A 19000-nucleotide genomic window follows, 5' to 3' on the forward strand; every position below is an offset into this window, starting at 1 on the left:
AAAGTGCTTAATCAGGATTACCTAGCTGGTAGGTAGTAGAGCTGAGATTGGATCCCAGGACCATCTAAGTACAGTGCCTATACTATTTCCACCACACAGCACTGCCTCTGGACCACAGCTGCTCACAAAAGGGAGCAGAACCACTCAAAAGCAGGTGACGCTTGCCACATTTCTAGACCCCATCCTCACCAAGTGAATCACCATTTCTAAGGCAGAGAGCCCCAACTCACATTTTAATCAAACACCCTAGGTCAGTGTTTCTCAAACTCGAGTGCATTTATAAAGCTCCCGGGGATCATGTTAAAATTCAGAATCTGATCTGTTCAGGTCTGGAGTGGGTCCCAAAGTCTGCAAGTCTAGCAAGCCCCCAGATGGTTCTGACGCTGCTGGTCCAAGGACCACACTCTGAATAGCACTGCTGTAAAGTTTGTGACCTACTTCTGTAGACAGAATTTTCCCAATGAGCTAAAAAGTTACACAGTGCCCACAAATAGAAGCCAGACTACAACAAATCTATTCCAGTGCTCTCTTGTCCTTTATACCAGGATACACTCTGCAATGGAGCCTGCCCTTCTTAGGAAAAAAAAACATGCCAATTATTGTCCCTTGTCCTTATTCCCTGAAAGAATATGCAAGAAAAGTCTCTTCACTTAAAGGAAAGGGTAAAGATGTTGAGCACCTTTGCATGTACCTGTTGGTCATTTGTATGTCTTTTTTGGAAAAATATCTATTCAAGTCCTTTGCCCATTTTTAATTAGGTTATGCTTTTTTTTTTTTGCTATTGAGTTGTAGGGGTTCCTTACATCTTTTGGATATTAACTCCTTATCAGATATATGGCTTGCAAGTGTTTTGTCTAATTCCATAGATTGCCTTTCATTTTGTTGATGGCTTGCTTTGTTCTGCTTTTCACAGATACATGTATATCAGATGACCACTTACCCCTTGAATAGATATGATTTTTATTTGTCAATTACACTTCAGTAAAGCTGGAAAAGAAATAACTAAAGGAAATGATAAAGAAATGAAGCTCCTTTGGCTCCATCTCCTCTGCCTTCTAGGCTCTCGCCTTCTAGGCTCTTGCCTTTCTGCCCCAAGCCCTGTGGTCCCTTCGCATTAGCTCAAGGGCAAGCTGGCAGAGCAGCTTATGTCCACATGGATAAGCAGCATGTGGCAGCAGGAGGCAGGCCCCCAGGACATCTAGCTGCCCTTGGGGATGGTACAGTCGCAGGTGTGCAGAGGGCAGCCTCCTCATCGTGCCTCTCCATCTGGCTGGCAGAGGGACATCTGCGCCCCCCACAAGGGGACACCTTGCTGCAGGCGAGTGAGCGAGACCCACCCGGCCCCTCTCTGAGCAGACCTGTGCCCCTGGGTCTCACACAGGGAAGCAGGATAGATTTGAGCACCACCTCAAGGGCAGACAGATCTCCAGAGAGCCACCAAGCTGGCTGCAGGATGGCCTAGTGGGGAATTGCGGGTCCACCCAGTGAGTCACCTAATCTTGCTTTAGTCTCCTCATCATCAGAATATAGATAATGATGGTGCCGGTCTTGTTTGGGTATTAGGAGAGTTACACAAGAAAATGTATGGAAAGCACTTAGCACAAAGCTAAATGCTGCTATTTATATTATTATGTGCCCACACTTACCATATAAATCCCAGCCAAAGTGTTCCTTCCCTGAAGGAGCTCATTTAGGTAAAATGAAAACACATACATACATATAGAAAATACATACATATATGTAAATAGGGATGGGTATAGGTGGATGCACACATAAACAGATATAATATATATTCATATATATATAATGTCTGGGGGTATTCAGGATATAATAAACATTTGCAGTAAATAAATAATTATAGCCCAGTGTGACCATGGAGCTCTGTGCAAAGTGTTCTTGGAGCCTGCTCGAGGAAGAAGTTGATACTCACAAGAGAAAGTATAAAAGCTTCATGGAAGAGGTAACATTTGACTGGGTGTTGGTGGGTGAGTAGGTGTTCATTGCTCAGAGAAGATGACAAGTGCAAAGGTGTAACACCTTAAGAGGGAACTTCATGTTTAGTGATGGGTGAGAAGGCCAGTGGACCCGGAGACTGAAGTATAGGGTGAGGAGTGAAGAGAGATCCATTAGGAAAAGTAAATGAGTCTGAAACTCTTCAACTGTTCAACCAGAAAAAATTTAAGTGTTCATCTAATAAGTGTCAGGCACCATGCGGGTCACTGGAGACACCCATGCATTCTAGCAGAGCAGAGAAGTTGCATATACAAACCAAGATATAGATGACCACAATGGCCATGAATAAAATACAACATGGTGGCATGGTGGAGGCCTAGTGGAGGGCCCCTGTAGGTTGGGAGATGGGAGGAGCCCTCACCAAGAAAGTGGCATTCAACTGAGACTGAACTCCAGGAGGCAACCAAGGAAATAGCACCCAGGGAGGCAGAAATGAGTTTGGATCATTTGAGGAACAGAAAAATCTGTGTGGCTGGTGGCTGGGAAGCAGAGAGAGGGAGGATGGTGGCCCTGAGGTGGGACAGGAGGGCCAAGCAGGGCTGGCTCACTTTGTACAACATAATAAGGATGCTGACTTCCTTCTAGGGCAGCAACAAGTTGCTGGAGGTTCCCAGATGTGATTTGCACTTCTAAAAAATCCCCAGGGCTGCACTGCCATGTGGAGAGTGAACTTGGGGCAAGAGGGTGGTATACCAATAGCAGGGCAAAGAGGTCATTGGAAGAATTGAGGCTAAGAGGTGATGGTTACATGGACTAGTGCAGTAGACATGAAGGTGTAGAGAAATACGTAGATAGAGAAGGGCATTGTAGGTACCACTGAGCAGTCTGGACTTGACCCTGTGAGGAGTGGGGAGCAGCAGGGGGGTAATGGGAAGCAAAGTCAGTGTCACATTTGGATGAGAAGAGGATAATACTATCAGGATGGTCAAGAAGGGGCCAGAGTGAGGGAAGACTGGATACAGGGTGGCAAGGTAAGAGTCTGTTCGTTCAATGATCAACAAACTATAGTCTGAGGTCAAATCTGGCCTGTAGCTTGTTTTAATTCAACCTGTGAGACAAGAATGTTTTTACATTTTTAAAGGCTTAAAAAAAAAAAAGGCAGTAGCAGCATATGCGACAGAGACCATATGGACCACAAAGCCTAAAATATTTACTATCTGGCCCTTTACAGGAAAAGTTTGCCCACCCCTAGACCATCTGCAGTCTTTCAAAAGAAAGAGAGAGAGAGAGAGAGAGAGAGAAAGAACTCTTCATATATTGATACAGAATGATCTTCAATATATGTTCAATGAAAAAGGCATAATGCCAAATTGTACCCAGTCTAGTATGTTTGTAGGAGGGGGCAAAGCAGAGATAAATAGCATACGTATTTGCTTGGAATACTACTGAAAAAACTGGTGGTGTTAACTGCTTCCTGAACCAGGGCCTGGGTGATGGGGAACCAGATTCTTTCCAGTATGCAGCTTTCTTGTAGCTTTTAAATGTTGAACCAGTTAACTTTATTCCCTATTCCAAAAAATGCAACAAGAATAATAATAATAATAATAATGGGTTAAATTAAAACAGAATCAGTATGCTTTAGTGGTTTAAGATCAGAGACTATGGAGATGGACATGAATCCAAGTCCCAGACCTACCACTTCCCTGGTCTATGACATTGGCCAACTTACTTAACCTCTCTGTTGCCTATTTTCCTTCTCTGTGAAACATGGATAATGATCCTGTTTCATAGCATTGCTGTGAGAATAGAATGCTCTTGGAACAGTTCTTGGCACACACAAAACACTGCCCGGGTGTTTGCTATTATTAGTGGTGCTTAGTTAAACTTTAAAAATGGTATCAAGTAGCCCAGGTGACAAAGACTTAGACCAACTTTTGGCTGTGACATGGATGGCAATGGCTGGATCCGAGAGCCATGACTGAGGTGGCATTGAGGAGATCTGGTCCTAGAGGGGAACAAAGGAAGGTGTAGGTGATCCTGAGGTTGCCAGTTGAGAACCCTGGGTGATGGGGTGCATTAGGCCCAGGACTCTAGAATCAGAATAAAGATATGAAATTGGAACACTCAGGCTCCCCTCAAAGCACAGCTTCCCAGGAATGATTCAGTGCCTTTATGGTGTTAGTTTATCTCTTTCCCAGTTGTATGTTTATCAAGCTACAAGAAGAATGAGGTGTGCATCCTGACTTACTAATGGAAACTATGAGCCCCATGAACCACGCACACATTGCTGGTATTCTCTGGGGACTTGAGCCTGGTCTCGTGTAATTGCCTTGCTGTTTCAAAATCCCATTTACAAGGGAACTAATTTTACGTTGACACCTCATCTCTGAGAGCTTTCTCCAGGACAGACTTTACACTGGCAATGAAGAACATTTTAAAATAAGCTCTTTCACAGAGGGAGCCCCTTTGCAGGAGGCTTTTTTCTTCATTTGTACGTTCTCTGGAACCAAGAAATAATTTGACTTCTAAACGGCTCAGTGCTAATTACCTCCTCCCAGTGACTGCTGACACAATGCAGTCACTCTAACGCAGAACTGACTTGAGCTGCCGCAGAGAATTCACCAAGCTTCCAAATTTCCAGTGCCGGGACTTTATCCAGGTCTGGAAAACAATGGAAAGAAACAAACTGTCCCACCCAGAACCCAGCATTTTCTTATACTTCCATTCTGCCAATCTAGACAACAACCAGGTGATGGCATTTGGGCACCTCGTTGCATCCTCCTGCCCTATGCATGACACAGCAGAACCCTTTCAATATACATTCACCGTGACAGGATAGAAGGGGCGATGCCTTGCAAACTTCTCATATTCCAAAATCTGCAAGTCTGACTTTTTTTTTATTGTGTCCTACACGTTCATGTAATCGTGAGGTGGTTTTTTTTATATGCTGCAGCTTTTATTTCATTTTGCCTCTAAGATTTCTCTCTGTCCTTAGGGAAATCAGAATTGTCTTTGCCTTGGTGAAAAGTTGCACAGGTGCACCAATAGGCAAACAGATTTATATAAGAAAATCACATTCCCAGGGCAAAAAAGATATAGATAGATAAACAGAGAATGTACAAAATGCATGATTTTTTTTTCTCTCGCTTGCTCTCTGTGCAGTTAAATATCACCTTACTGTGTTAAGCCCTTCCTTTCTCCTTTTGGGAACTCAGGCCTGATTTATTTCTCCCCAGTCTAGCATTGGCCTTTACCTAAACTCAGCAGAGTTTTTAAGGTCTGCTTTCATAAAGCCTCATAGTGCTGATAAAAATGTTTCAGTATTATGTGACTAAGAATGCGTAGGGAAAGATGATAAAAGCGATTGTGATTTTTAGATTTCTCTAAAAAAAAAAAGATAAAATGCATAAAAATATCTCCTTTCCATTAAATTTAGATCTCTGAGGGTAGTGGTGAAAAAAAAAGCAAGCATGATTATCAAGGCAGCAGTTTATTACAGGTTGTTCTTATTGTTCTATGATTTTGGAGCTCCTTCGGGAGACTTCATAATAAATTTTGGTAAAAAATGTTAACTCTGATAGGGATCTCTGAGATTATTGAAGCAGATGGTACTTAGAATCCCCATGATGTCTTCCTAAAATATTACCCTTCTTTCGCGAATGTTTATGTTCTCAGCCATAGGGAGGTTTAACAAAGGCTTTGTGAGCCTCGAACCTTCTTATTATTCAAAGAACAAGTATCTTTCCTCAGTGACTAAGGTGTAACAGCCAGTTCACCATTTTGAAAGCTTAAAAATAGCCAAGATTTGCATTTCCCCCATTGATGAGTTCATTCAACCTCTTGGAACATCAGTAAGACATAATAAGGGGATTCAGGCCCCCCAAGAAATGCAGGCTTTGGGGGAAAGTGGGATGTGTCTGTGTGAGGCCACCAGAGCACAGGGCAGTGCTGGGGGAGATGCCAAGGCCCAATAGTGAAAGGAAAAGAACATTCAAAGATTCTCCATCCAACTGGACTCTTCAAGGTCCAAGCCGTGTTAGAACTCTAATTCCCTCAGAAAAGAAATTCTTTAGTATCAGAGAAAACCCAATACAAACTATTTTTTAAAAAGTAGAAATTATAATGTCTTACCTAACAGACCTTATTGCAAGAGTTCATTTCTGGAAGACAGAACTTTTTTTTTCAATCTACACATCTATTTTTCTAAGGAAAAGTTGAGGTCCAGTTTGTGTATCTGATGACCTGGACAATATTTACGAACTGCTTAAGATGTACCCAAAGGCCTTTTGAACACATTTTAAAATGAAATTAAGATCTGACTCGAGTTTCTGACTAAATTTGAATATTGAAAAAGAATTATATATTCACTAGGAATCTTACTGTTAGTAACACCATTTGTCATTGTGCTTTCTGAAGGAGTTTGAAGAACATCTATTAATCATGCACATAAAATACATTAAGGGCTGACTATTAAGAAGGAAAAAACCTCCCTGGAAAAAAACACTGGCATTAATATTACTATTCCTATGAGAATTTCTAATCCATTTGATAATAAAATGATGAGAATGATTTTTGAATTATTTTTTATGATCCCCCAGTAGCTTTTGAATTGACAAATCTTTCATGATTTGTATTGGCAAGATTTACAAAACCCATGGAAACAATACAAAAAACAATTTACAACAGCCATACAGAAAGAAATCCATCTTCTCCGTAGGTTGCATCTCAGAATTATTTGGGCAAAAATGCAAAGTGAAGAAAAGCAATTGCATTCCACCAGACTCTTCAGATGCCATTTTACATTGCAATAAAATGGTCTCTTGGCTTTCAGAGAACTTAGGTTCAGACAGCTCCATCACTCTCACAGCAAGATACTTTGAAACGTTGATTTCAATTCAAAGTCCTATAGAAGCAGATTATGTTTTTTCAGGTTGCCATTGCTGAGTGAAACCTTATTTTGTTTTTAATATCCCAAGTTCTTGATGCTTGGTTGTTGTTGTTTTTTTAATTTTTCATCTCTATGTAAAACAAACCATATGATGGTATTATAAGGGGAGTGAATTATTTCCTACCATTAGGTGGGCAGAGATTTATCACTTTTAAAAAACTTGTTTGCTACGTAAATGTTAGCTCTGTTGGTTCAGGATGTCCACACAGAAGGCAGTACAAATGTCTCAGATGGTGCATCCTCCCAAAAAAGAAGATGCTTTTGCCTTACCTCTTTTTGACTTACCTCTTAGAAAAACGTGATAGAAACATAGAAGATTTTTTAAAACAGTGTGGAGAGAATGAGGTATATTGCTAAATCTATATATATAATGCAAAGACATTGAGAAACTAAGAGAACAAGAGTAAATAAGTTTTTCAGAGAATGAGGATGGGGAAAGTGATTCAAAGTTAATTAAAGCAATTAAGTGATTTATTTCAAAGCCCAAAGAAACCTATTGAAAACTGAGATGTTTTTTTAAAAGATAAATATTCATATGGTCAGCGTGTGTAAGTCTGCTTGGGCTACCATAACAAAATACCATAGACTGGGTGGCTTAAACCACAGAAATTTATTTTCTCACAGTTCTGGAGGCTCTAAGTCCAAGATTAAAGCTCTGGCCAATTCACTTTCTGGCAAGGGCTCTCTTCCTGGCTTGCAGGTGGCTGCCTTCTCTCTATGTCCTCATATGGCCTGTCCTTGAACACATAAGGTGGGATTGGGAGCATCCTCTGATGTCTCTTCCTACAAGACATTACTGCTGTCAGATGGGAGACCCACTCCTCTGACCTCATTTAAGTACTTCCTTTGAGATGCCATCTCCAAATACAGCCACACCAGGGGTTAGGGCTTCAACATATGAATTTTGGAGGGACACAAACATTCTGTCCATTATTAACAGTCAGTAAGGACTCATGTTAGAGTTGAGTAAATAACAGTTTTTCCAAATGCAGCGCTCTGGTTTTCCATCATTGGAATCTAAAAGTTTTTCTTCTTTCAGATTCTCCTGTTTTCATTCCCTTTTCAAAGAAAAAAATCTAGCAAATGGCAAATGAGTTTTCCTTAGCCATACAGCCCTTAGTTGACCCATCCCAGAATTCTGAGTTTGCTTTCAAAATGACTCACAACACACCTTACTTGGCAAATCCTTGAACTATGGCTCCGGGGTCTCCAAAATTCATTTTTCCTTGTGTCACTGAGAGATTTTGAGTACAGACTTTCGGGCCTGTGAGGCCAAAATGATCCACAACCCAGCAGTGAATATTTTTATAGGTCATCTTTTTCATATGCCAATTTTAAACATGATGTCCTATTTCTGTAATAGATATAATGGTATGTTGACCCCACTAATTGGCCAATCAATTTAGGGGAAAATGGAAGAGAGAACCACTTACCATCCCTCCCTGGGCCAGTTGGTATTTATGGTGGGAGTTTATCATAAATTTCTATTGCTATTTCTACTTCTATTTAAGACACCTAGTCTATAACACTTTGTTATGGCAGCCCAAGCAGATTAATACACTCACCATATGGATATTTATCTTTTTAAAATTATCTATCTATCTATCTATCTATCTATCTATCTATTTGGGGGGGGTGGGAGAGGCACAGAGAGAATCTCAAGCAGACTCTGCACTCAGCACAGAGCCCAAGGCAGGACTCGGTCCCACGACCCAGAGAACACGACCTGAGCCAAAATCAAGAGTCAGAGCTCAACCAACTGAGCCACCCAGGCACCCCCTAAATATCTCATTTTTGAATAGATTTCCTTTGTAAAGCACTGGTGAGATTTGAGCTTACAAAATGGAGAGCGCTCTATGGAATATTTCTTGGGAGGCACCTTTTACTTGCCAAATAGTTGTTGATTTCGGAGACTTTCACTGTATTAAAATGTGACTGTGCATTTTTTGGCAACTTTACCTTTGAGAGTTCCAACTCTGCTATTGTTTTTAGCTCTGCACAAAACACAGAATCAAGGTGTCACAATATTATGAGTCTTGCCATCTGCTTGGAAGCTTTGTTTCTGATAGAAACTCTACTTACAGCCTACCTACTGAAATAAAATAGCATTTTCTCCATAGAGCTGTGGAATTCTCCCTTTCATCCTATTTATAAAGGCCTTCTATTTAGTCATCTTACCTAAAAGGAAAGTAAATTAGATTGTTGACATCACTACAGCCAATGAACACTCAGTAAATGTTGGCTGAATGCATAGATGGAGGAACAAAATTATTACAGTTTCTACTTTTACATCAGATCATTGAATTATAGAATTTTATTGCTGGAAGTATCATAATTCACTTAAGTCAAACTTCTTTCTCTTAGATGTCTTTGAAGAAATTACTTTCCTAAACACCCAGTAAATGTTGGTTATTATTGTTTTTTTTAATGTGTTTACTATGTGCCAAACACCATTTCAAGTAACTTTCATGAATTATCTCAGTTAATTTTATAACAACAGTAATGTTGTAAAAGAATGTTCTGGAGCAGAAGTGGGTCTTCTTTATTAATTCCTTTTCCAACAACTCCTTCATTAGGTAAGGCACTTTCAAGATTCTTCTCTCTCTAGGAGCCTCCCACGCACACACTGTACAGGCACACACACCTTTTCACTGGTTCCCACGGAAACCTAATTGGAAAAGTAAAACATGCCATCTTTGTCAAAGAGAGTATTTTTAATGCTTCAATAATGAAAGAGGACAGAGGTAGGAGGAGAAGCAGATAGTCCCTGTTTAAGGCTGATGCTGTTTTGTTGGGCATATTCTTCCCTTGAGGTTCTACTGGCCTTTGAACACTGAATGCTGGAGTCTGGAAATAACCCACCTCCTATTTCAGTTCTTGCTAAAGTTAGCCTCAGGAAAGTTTATTATTGTAAAGGGCTTAATCCATCTTCGACATGGCCCCTAGATATTCATTTTAGAAGTAGCTAGTGCAAGATTACCCACAGTTATGGGAATCGGGGATGACATCAGGCAATGAAATGCACATAAAATCTCAAGCCCTCAATTTGGCCATTGGCGTGCTTGGTTGTCACCCTCCTCCCACGTGAAGCTGGCACTAAACTTCAGTACTTTTTCCTTGGGCAGAGATGCTAAAGAACAAGTCTTTCTTCTTCACCTGCATTTGAAGTCCTGGCCTCCATTGATATCAGCCTCACATTTCATTTTTAAATTTGTACCTGGCACCCTGGAGATCTTCCCCACAGAGTTAGAGGAGGGAAGAAGGTTCTAAGTTTCAAATTAGACTACTTCTCAATGCATCACAGTGGCCCCTCCTAGTCACATACCTCCCAAATCTGCTCTTCATTTCCCCTTCAGAGCTGCCCTGGATGTTATAACAAGAATGCCGTAGAATGAATAGCTTAGAAACAACAGAAATGTATTTCTCTCGGTTGTGGAGGCTGAGAAGTCCAAGATCAAGTGATAGGTGATGGAATCCACTTCCTGGTTCATAAATGGCCATTTTGGTGACTGTGTCCTCACATGGCAGAAGGACCAAGCTAGCTCTCTGAAGGCTAATCCCAAGAACACTAATCCCAATCACAAGGGCTCTGCCACCATGACCAAGTCATCTCCCAAAGGCCCTACTCCCTAACACCATCACACTGGGGAGTAGGACTTCAACATGAATTTCAGAGGGACACAAGCATGTAGTCTACAGGAGACTCAAAGAAAAGGAAAAGAACATAACTAAAAACTAAGGTGTTTCTGTTCACCTTTTCCTAGAAATGTGAGCCATCCAAACCACCAGAAATTAGTTCTAGGCTCAAGAAAATTAAGCAAAATTATGTCAATTAAATGCTTAGTGTTTGCTATAGCTAGGATTTTTGGCTTAATAAGTCAAATTTATTACAAATAAAGCTGGTGTATGAGTGGGAAACATTAGAGAAGGTGACAAAACATGAAAGACTCCTAACTCTGGGAAATAAACAAAGGGTAGTGGAAGGGGAGGTGGGCGGGGGGGATGGGGTGACTGTAACGGGCACTGAGGAGGGCACTTGATGGGATGAGCACTGGGTGTTATATGTTGGCAAATTAAACTTCAATTAAAAACTTAAAATAAAAAAACAAAGCTGGTGTAACTAGGCATAAAGCACATTTTTTTTAGGATACCTATTTTTTAGGAAGTAGGAGGGGAAGCAGTATGAAATGGGGAAAGAATCTTGAGCTGGGAGTGAAATGGGAGGTCACTCGGGCCCAGCCTCACACTGTGACCTTTCTTCAGCATACCACTTCATCACAGGGCCCTCATCCATCAAGTGAGAAGGTACGACCACAATGTACTAGGGCCCTTCAATTCTGAAATTCAGGAGCTCCTTCTCTTGGAGCCTAGAGCTCCTATTCTAAATATCTCAGAAGGCTTTGATTGTAGCTTGCCTTTTGTGATCAGGGCCCATACAGTGAACCAAATGGCAGAACTTCTTGGTCAGGAAAGTAGACAGTCCCACAGTAAAGCATTGCCCCTTCAATGCAAGTTCTGTCTCACAATGACATGGATTTTAAGGGCTGCGGTGTACCCTACAGATCACATGTAGTATATATTCTTTGGCCATTCCAACATTTCCATTGATTTGCCTCAGGTCACACAGCTAGTTAGAGATGAGATTCATGGCCTAAGGGAAGAGGATTAACACGCATCAATCCCTGGGTCTCTACCAGGAACTGTGCGTCCTATAGTTGCCTGAGAGTTACCATCCCCAGTCTACAGATGAATGTCTCCCATATGGTCCAGACATTACACATTAGTTCCTTTTTGAAAACTCTGTTGGAGTGTGATATTTTTAATATTCTTGATGCACCCACCCAACCTCACTGCATAGGCTCAAGCAGATGTTTTTATGGATCTGTTTTCCCACTCTCGGCCCCTCTGGGCCCTGTAGGTGATTGATTCTCCTAGCATGCACCACATTCTTTTGGTGAGCTTTATCCCATTTAGCCATTCATGTGAGCACCTATATGGCTGAACAACAATGGAGATAAAAACTCATTTTTCTCTCCTTCAGATATAAATTATAGAAACAGCAACAATAGCAAATATGTTAAGGAACATTCTAAGTAGAAGTATAAATCACTTAAAATCTTAGCCTTCAGCCAACTTGACCATGGCTCAATGCTTTAGAGTAAATAAGTTATATTTTTCATGACTATTCAAGTGCTAGCATGTTATTCTACTCAGCATCATGCCACACTGAAGGGGCTCCCCAGTGAGAAGAAACGGCCCTCCCCAGAGCTAAAGAGTGTCGTTCTTTTGTAGGGGATAGACAAGTGAGAACTTCACTTCCAACCCAAATCAAATCCTAACTGAGCTGAGAACTGGGCAGATCCAGGTGATCCTCTGAGATTACTCCTTGTGAACTGAAGATGTTATTAGCAATCAATAAAACTGAACTTGAAGATGGCCTATATTCAGATGCCTTCCGGGTTTTCATTTTAATTCTCTGATAGAAGAGATTGCATTAAAATGGGCTCACCTTCACACTGAAATCTTTCACGATGCCCTTCACAGACAATAATAAGAAATTGGCTTGCTTCCAAGAAATATTTCTCTGGCTGTAGAAGTGACCTCTGGACTGGTGAATCCAGCTCCAGCCCCTCCCCTGGAGACCTGATGCCTGTTCTAGGGCAAACCATCCCTATCCGGCACAAGTGGAAATAGTATAAGATGTACATGCAAGGAAGCTAAAAAGATTCTCATGAGGGGCATTTGGGTGCTGTCAGTTAGCATCTGTTTTCAGGTCAGGGCATGATCTCAAGGTCCTGGGATGGAGCCCCACATCAGGCTCCCTGCTCAGCGGAGAAGTCTACTTCTCCCTCTCCCCTCTCCCTCTGTGATCTCTCTCCTCTCTCTCAAATAAATGTATAAACTCTTTTAATAATTTAATTAAAAGATTCTCATGACAGTAGGCCACAAGTGGACAAGCTGTAGGTATCCTCCCATTCTCCAGATAAATAAAAAATTAGTTGATTGCTCCAGAGACCTCCCAGTAGGTACCAACTGAACTCTGGAAGTGTTCTCTTCTATCTGTAAGTGTTCCGATGGCCAGATCTCCAGGATCCAACCTTCAGTATTGATAAATGAATCCTAGAAGGTGATTGTCCAGTTGTCACTTAGGATAACTCTCTCTCTCTCTCTCTCATTCTCTCTCTCTCTCTCTCTCTCTCTCTCTGTCCTCCCCCCCACCACACACACAAAGTTATCCAAGTAATTCCATTCAACCACTGAGGAGTTTCAGTTTTGAGGCTGCCATCCCTTGTTTTACAAAGATTCGAGGCTGCTTGCAAAAATACTTCTGAGGAAAATAGTAACATGAAGAATTTTAAGAAAAGTCAGCACAAGAGGAGAAGGAAAAGGAAAAGGTGGGCCTGGGGTAAGCGACACAGACACCAGAGCTGTGATGGGTGGGTGGAGTTTACAGATTTGACTCTGAATCCCCCAGGGCAGAGCAAGGGGGAAGAAATAGTATCATTTACCTGATTCACAGTATTTCAAAGATTTTTCAAAGTTGCTCAAAAGAAGCATGACTTTTCCCAGTGCTGAGATGTGAAAGATATTTTTCTCCCTTGATTCCTCAGAAAGAGGACATTGGATTAGTGAGGTTCCACTGTGAGCAATCAAAAGCCCAAAGTAACACGGCCTGAGTACAACAGAATTTTAGGTTTCTCTCAAGTCACTATACGTAGCTCAGGACTAGAACAGCTCTTGATGGGTATCAGGAACTCAGATGCTTTCATATTTTTTCTCCACTTCATGGTCCAAGATGACTGTTAGTTCTGGCCAAAATGTTCCATTCCAACCAGCAGGAAGAAGGAAGGAGAGATGAAGGACACACCTCCATCCTTTAAAGATACATCCTTAAGTTGCAGAGGATTTTTCTGATTACTTCCTGTTGGCCAGAACCTCCCATGGCCATGCCTCATTGCAAAAGAGGCTGAAAACAGAGCCTTTCACTTGACGGGATGAGCACTGGGTGTTATTCTATATGTTGGCAAATTGAACACCAATAAAAAATAAATTTATAAAAAAAAAAAAGAAAAGAAAACAGAGCCTTTATTCTAGGCCTAGGTGAAAGTGGGCTTTCTGTCACCCATGAAGATGCACAATTTCATCTAGCCCTAGTAGGATAAAGGCTCTCAGGTATTGAGGTTAGGGTTTCAACATAGGAATTAGGGGAGGGCACCATTGAGTACATAACAGGCAGAAGCTTGAAGCTCCTGCCGCATGTCCTGCCAGGACCCCTGAGCAGGGCACCTGATGAGGGGCTTGATCCCAGGACCCTGAGATTAGGGCCTGAGCAGAAGGAAGGCAGACACTTAACCAACTGAGCCACCCAGATGCCACTCTGTCCTCTCTTTTAAAACCAAGTTTCCTTGAACCCAGGAGTTAGGACCTAGTGTACTAGTTTGCATGAGAAGACACTCCATGAATACCTGCAGGTGATGGTGGTCACTGCCTAAGATATCACAGCAGGAGCAAAGCCTGGAAGCCAGGACTTCTTATTCTCTAGCACCTACTCCTCCCACCAAGCTGCACTGATCCCTTCATGGTCTGGCACACAGCACACATTATGTGGGAACGTAAAGTCATGTGTTTTAGTCTCAGATTTTTCCGTATCAGAAACTATAAAACCCTAAAGAGCTGATTGCTGGCCTTGGTTTCACATAAGTCTAGTGCTTCTACCGAGACCCCAGCATGTATCAAACTATTTTAAACCCTTCTATCAAAAGTCATTTGAATTTTTTCTGGGTTCTTTTTCATTGTTTTGTTTTCTGTGGACACTCCACAGAAGCTTTTGGAGGTTTGGATGGGTTGCTACAAGGTCAAAGCTGAGATGCCACAACTCCAGGAAAAATTGAAAAATCAGTACACTAACCTCAGTGGCCTCTCACCAGGGCTGAGACTAATGAACAACATGCCAGCAGCCCCAGCTTGGGCAAAGGCAAAACTGGCCCCAGACTTCAAATGGTATTTTTTTTCCCACTTCCCTAACCAGCTTGCAAGCTGTCGCCCATTGAATCAGTGAGATTGCACTTGGCAAGAAGACAATGAAAATTTTCCCCAAAATATGCTGACAGCCTTGCTCCCAGGACACCTCTTGAAACCACCCCCAGGTTCTGGGCTCCTATATTCTGTAGCAGAACTCTTTCCCAAGAGGCTGTGGATTCTGGATGAAGAGCTCTGTTTATATGGCCTGAAAGCCAGGTTCTTCTTCTTGCCCATTTCTGTCCTAGCAACGCCACCTCAAATGCAGCTTTTGGAAGCTGTACAATATAGCTAATTGTTTGCGCTGGACAGTAGTGTGTTTAGAGCTTATGCATCTAAACAGACAATTATTTTCTGCTATTTGCTAGTGGCACTGCCTGCCTGGTGACTTTGGCAGATGGAGAAAGGAGCTAATCCGTAGGTTATAAGCAGAAGGGTTATTGATGAAATGTCACCATCTGTTGGTGTCATTAAAATGATATGAGTCATAAAGAGTTGCTTTTGTTTTTTCTCAGAAAAAGGTTAGCTTAGAGTCTAGAGAGAAGTTGCTAGATTGCGGATGGCAGTTGGATGGGACTAGGGGTGCGAGTGTCAGTCCTGGAAGGGGGAGGAGCCTTGATGAGCTTATCAGATCAGCTTGATGAGTCTTCCGAGAAGTGCTGGAATCTTCTGCCTGAATAAAACCAGCCATCTGGTATGAGATGAGGTCCTTATTGGGAATGATGCCTCAACTATCCCATGATTCCTCCCTATGTCTGAGTCATCTAATGGGGGAGGGGGAAGTCATTCATTTGGGATAAACAAGAAAGATCATACCTAGGAGGGAGCAGTTAAAGCACACCTGTCTCCTAAAACTCTCACTGGCCTCGTTACAGAGAGATTATTCATGCAGCCAGCTGACATCTTGGGAGGCTGGCAATCTCAATGGGGAATGATATTTTCTATGTCTGCTGTATCTCCTGGGAGGACATGGAGTGATCTCAGAAGAGGAACCCATGACAGTATGCCCAAGCTTGCATCAGACATGGGAGCCCCCAGGATGTAGAAAAGAAAGCAGCGAGTGGAACCACATGAATGATATAGCGAAGGAATCAGCTTCTGGTCTTATTGAACTTATTGTCTCCCTCCCTGTCAATTTCATTGATTTCTTCTGTAACTTATTTATTATTTATTTTCTTCTGCTTACTTTGGATTTAATTTGCTCTCCTCCTTCTAGTTTCCTAAAGAGGAAACACAGATTGTTATTTAAACTTTCTTCTTTGCCAACATGTTGCATAGCAAAGGGATGGAGAGCATGAGAAGTATACTCAGTGAGGATCCGGATGACCAAAAAACTGGTGCCAACTTCCTAATTCTGCCTATTTATCTAATCCTCTTGGTTCTCTCGTATTTGCTGTTTATAAACTCTTTTACCCACTGCCAAGGAAGGACATATGCCCAAAGAGAAAGAACCTGTTATTACCAACTTTTTTCAGTATGGCTTAAGATTCCTTTTACATATATATATATTTTTTTATTTTAACTCATGGAGAGAGTGTGTGGGTGATTGTGTAAACCACTACAAATTCTTTTGGCAGTACTAGGGTTGAAATTATAAATAAACATAACACCACAATGTATCGGCCTTACACCTAGCCTTGTGTCTGGTTTTGTCCTTTTCCCCTCTCCAGTTGGCCTAAGCCTGCCCGCCACACATCCCCTGCCCCTCCCAAGGAGAGGGGTGCTGGGGCGGGATAGGGGTAGTCAGTGCTGCTGTTGGAAATAGTGTGCACTGCTGGAAGCAAGAGCCACAAGGGGTGGGCAGGAGCTTCATGAAGCCTATGAGGGTTATTTATATGGTCTCAAAGGGAGGCATCCATGAAAAAGTTCCTGATGATATTTTTAGATCTGATGCTTGATCCTCCTGCAGCACTTTCATTTTTACACAGGCAGGGAAGGGAGTGATTGATGCTGTCTGCAGTGCTGTTTTGAAGGCTTGGAGGGTCCATCTGACAGGCTAATGGTCAGACTGCCTGGCCCGTGGCCACCTCCTGTCTCTTCTAGATCTGGGACTTCAGAAGCTGCTGACTTCAGCAGGTGGCACATAAAACCCTAGCCGCTTGCTGCCAAGTCAGACATTCTGAAGTTTACCCCTGACTCTGAGGTCCTGGGGTCCTGTGCAGTTGACACTCATGGGTTCAGTCTCTTGCTCTACTCCCATACTCTGTTTCTCTGGGAATGGGACACAGGATTGTGGAATAAGCCTTTGACTGGAATGAAAATGGTTTAGAATTTAACAAGATGACTGTATAGTTTAAAAAGCTCACAACCATACAATAATCCATGTGTTTGACTATTCCAGGGCCAGGGAAGAGAGTTGAGTATTATTACCGAATTGTTTCTATAGTTACTTTTATTTGCCCACTCAAAGTCAATGCTCTAAATATATATAAATTTATTTTTAAAATAAAAGCATAGATATTTTAAGTTTAATTTTTTTTCTTTTTTAAATTTTTCTTTAATTAAAAAAAAATCCTCCCCAAGGATTCCCATAATGAATCCTATAGCTTTGTCGTTGAGGAGAAAGGAAGACACAGAGAAGGGGGGGGCATTGGGGTCTTTTGCTCTATGGATATGGTTTCTCATAAAAAGTCCATGGATCATAGCTATAGCCCATTCCAGTTGGATGGTCATTTCATTTAAGTGAGAAGCTGAAGAGTGTTCAGGGAGAGAAAAGGAAGCCCCTGAGTTCTCATGGATGTGCAACATATTGTCTATCCCTGGGATTCAGACTGTGATACAAGGGGTTCTCTTACAAACCTAAAAATCATATGATGACGCTGGTGGAATAACCCAAGAAAATTCCTGATGGAGTCCCAAGCCACCCTCCCTGGCTATATGCTCTTGCTCTTGCTCTTGTACATGGTCATCTTTTTCGTTTATTCCTTCATCTCTATTTTTCTACAACAGACCACAGAGACGGGTGAAGATGAGGAGGACCAGCCTCTCAGCCTGGCCTGGCCTTCCAACCCCCGCAAGCAAGTCACATTCCTAATTGTTTTCCCCATAGTGTTTCCTCTCTGGATTACCTTACCCGACGTCCGCAAACCTGTGAGTAATCATTGTTTAATCGACTCCTTGTGAAAAGCTCAGTGTATAATAATATGCACAGGCTGCTTCTCTTTGCCTTGAGAGGAAAAACGGGGGTGACATATGTTCATGTGTATGCTTATATATGTCTAAAATTTCTCTGGACAGGTACACAATTAAAGCCACCTCAAAACATAGTGGCATGGAAACAATAAACACTCCATTCTGTTTGCAGATCCTGTAGATCAGGAATTCAAATAGGGCACACTGAGGGTTGCGTGTCTCTGCTCTGCAACATCCAGGGCCTCTGCTGGGAAGACTGAATAGCTGTGGGATGGACTCATCTGATGTTTCTAGGGGCAGAGATGATTCAAAGGCTGGGTTCAGCTGCGATGGTCTGTGGGAGAGCCTAAACGTGGCTTCTCCATATGACTTGGGCTCCCTGACAGCATGGTGGCCTCAAGATAGTCAGATACTGTAGATAAGAGGTCAGGGCTCTAAGAATGAGTGTCCCAGCAGCACAAGGCAGAAGCTGGCATGGTCTTTGATGACCTAAACTCAGAAGTCACAGCAAGCCACTTCCACTATATTCTAGGGTCAAAACATTCATAAGTTTGTCCTGATTAAAGGAGAGGAGACAAAAAATTTACCCAGAACATGTCAGTGTCATATAAGGTATGACATCTTTGATGGAAACAGTGTCAAAGAATTGGCAACCATGTTTTAAAATCACCATTCAATTCAAAAAATAATGTAAAGAAATGTATTCGTGTAGTGTAAATGCCCACTTGTCTGATCTTCTCAATCCTGTATTGCTATTACTATCATCAATATTCCTTTCTACCATTATTATGTACCAGGTGCATTGACCATAATACCATCTTATGAGCAGCAAAGTACAATCTAAGTATAGATCAAATCAAAAGAACATCTCTCCTAGTGTTGAACTGGGTTCTTGGCCAGTGCCCCAAAGGGTAAGGGAACTAATGATGGTAACTAGCTGTACGTTTT

General features: G+C 41.9%; 1 protein-coding gene across 2 annotated transcripts in view; it reads left to right on the top strand.

Annotated features, from left to right (window-relative positions):
- SLC24A2 (solute carrier family 24 member 2) overlaps positions 1 to 19000 on the top strand; it is a 242408-nt gene that overhangs the window by 198352 nt on the left and 25056 nt on the right. For both annotated transcript variants that reach the window (XM_041763062.1, XM_041763063.1), the window contains one exon: positions 17870 to 18010. In XM_041763062.1, coding sequence (XP_041618996.1) covers positions 17870 to 18010 — 141 coding nt within the window. The remainder of the gene's footprint in view (positions 1 to 17869; positions 18011 to 19000) is intronic.

The sequence above is a fragment of the Vulpes lagopus genome, chromosome 7, assembly GCF_018345385.1.
Source record: "Vulpes lagopus strain Blue_001 chromosome 7, ASM1834538v1, whole genome shotgun sequence".
NCBI classification, from domain to species: domain Eukaryota; kingdom Metazoa; phylum Chordata; class Mammalia; order Carnivora; family Canidae; genus Vulpes; species Vulpes lagopus.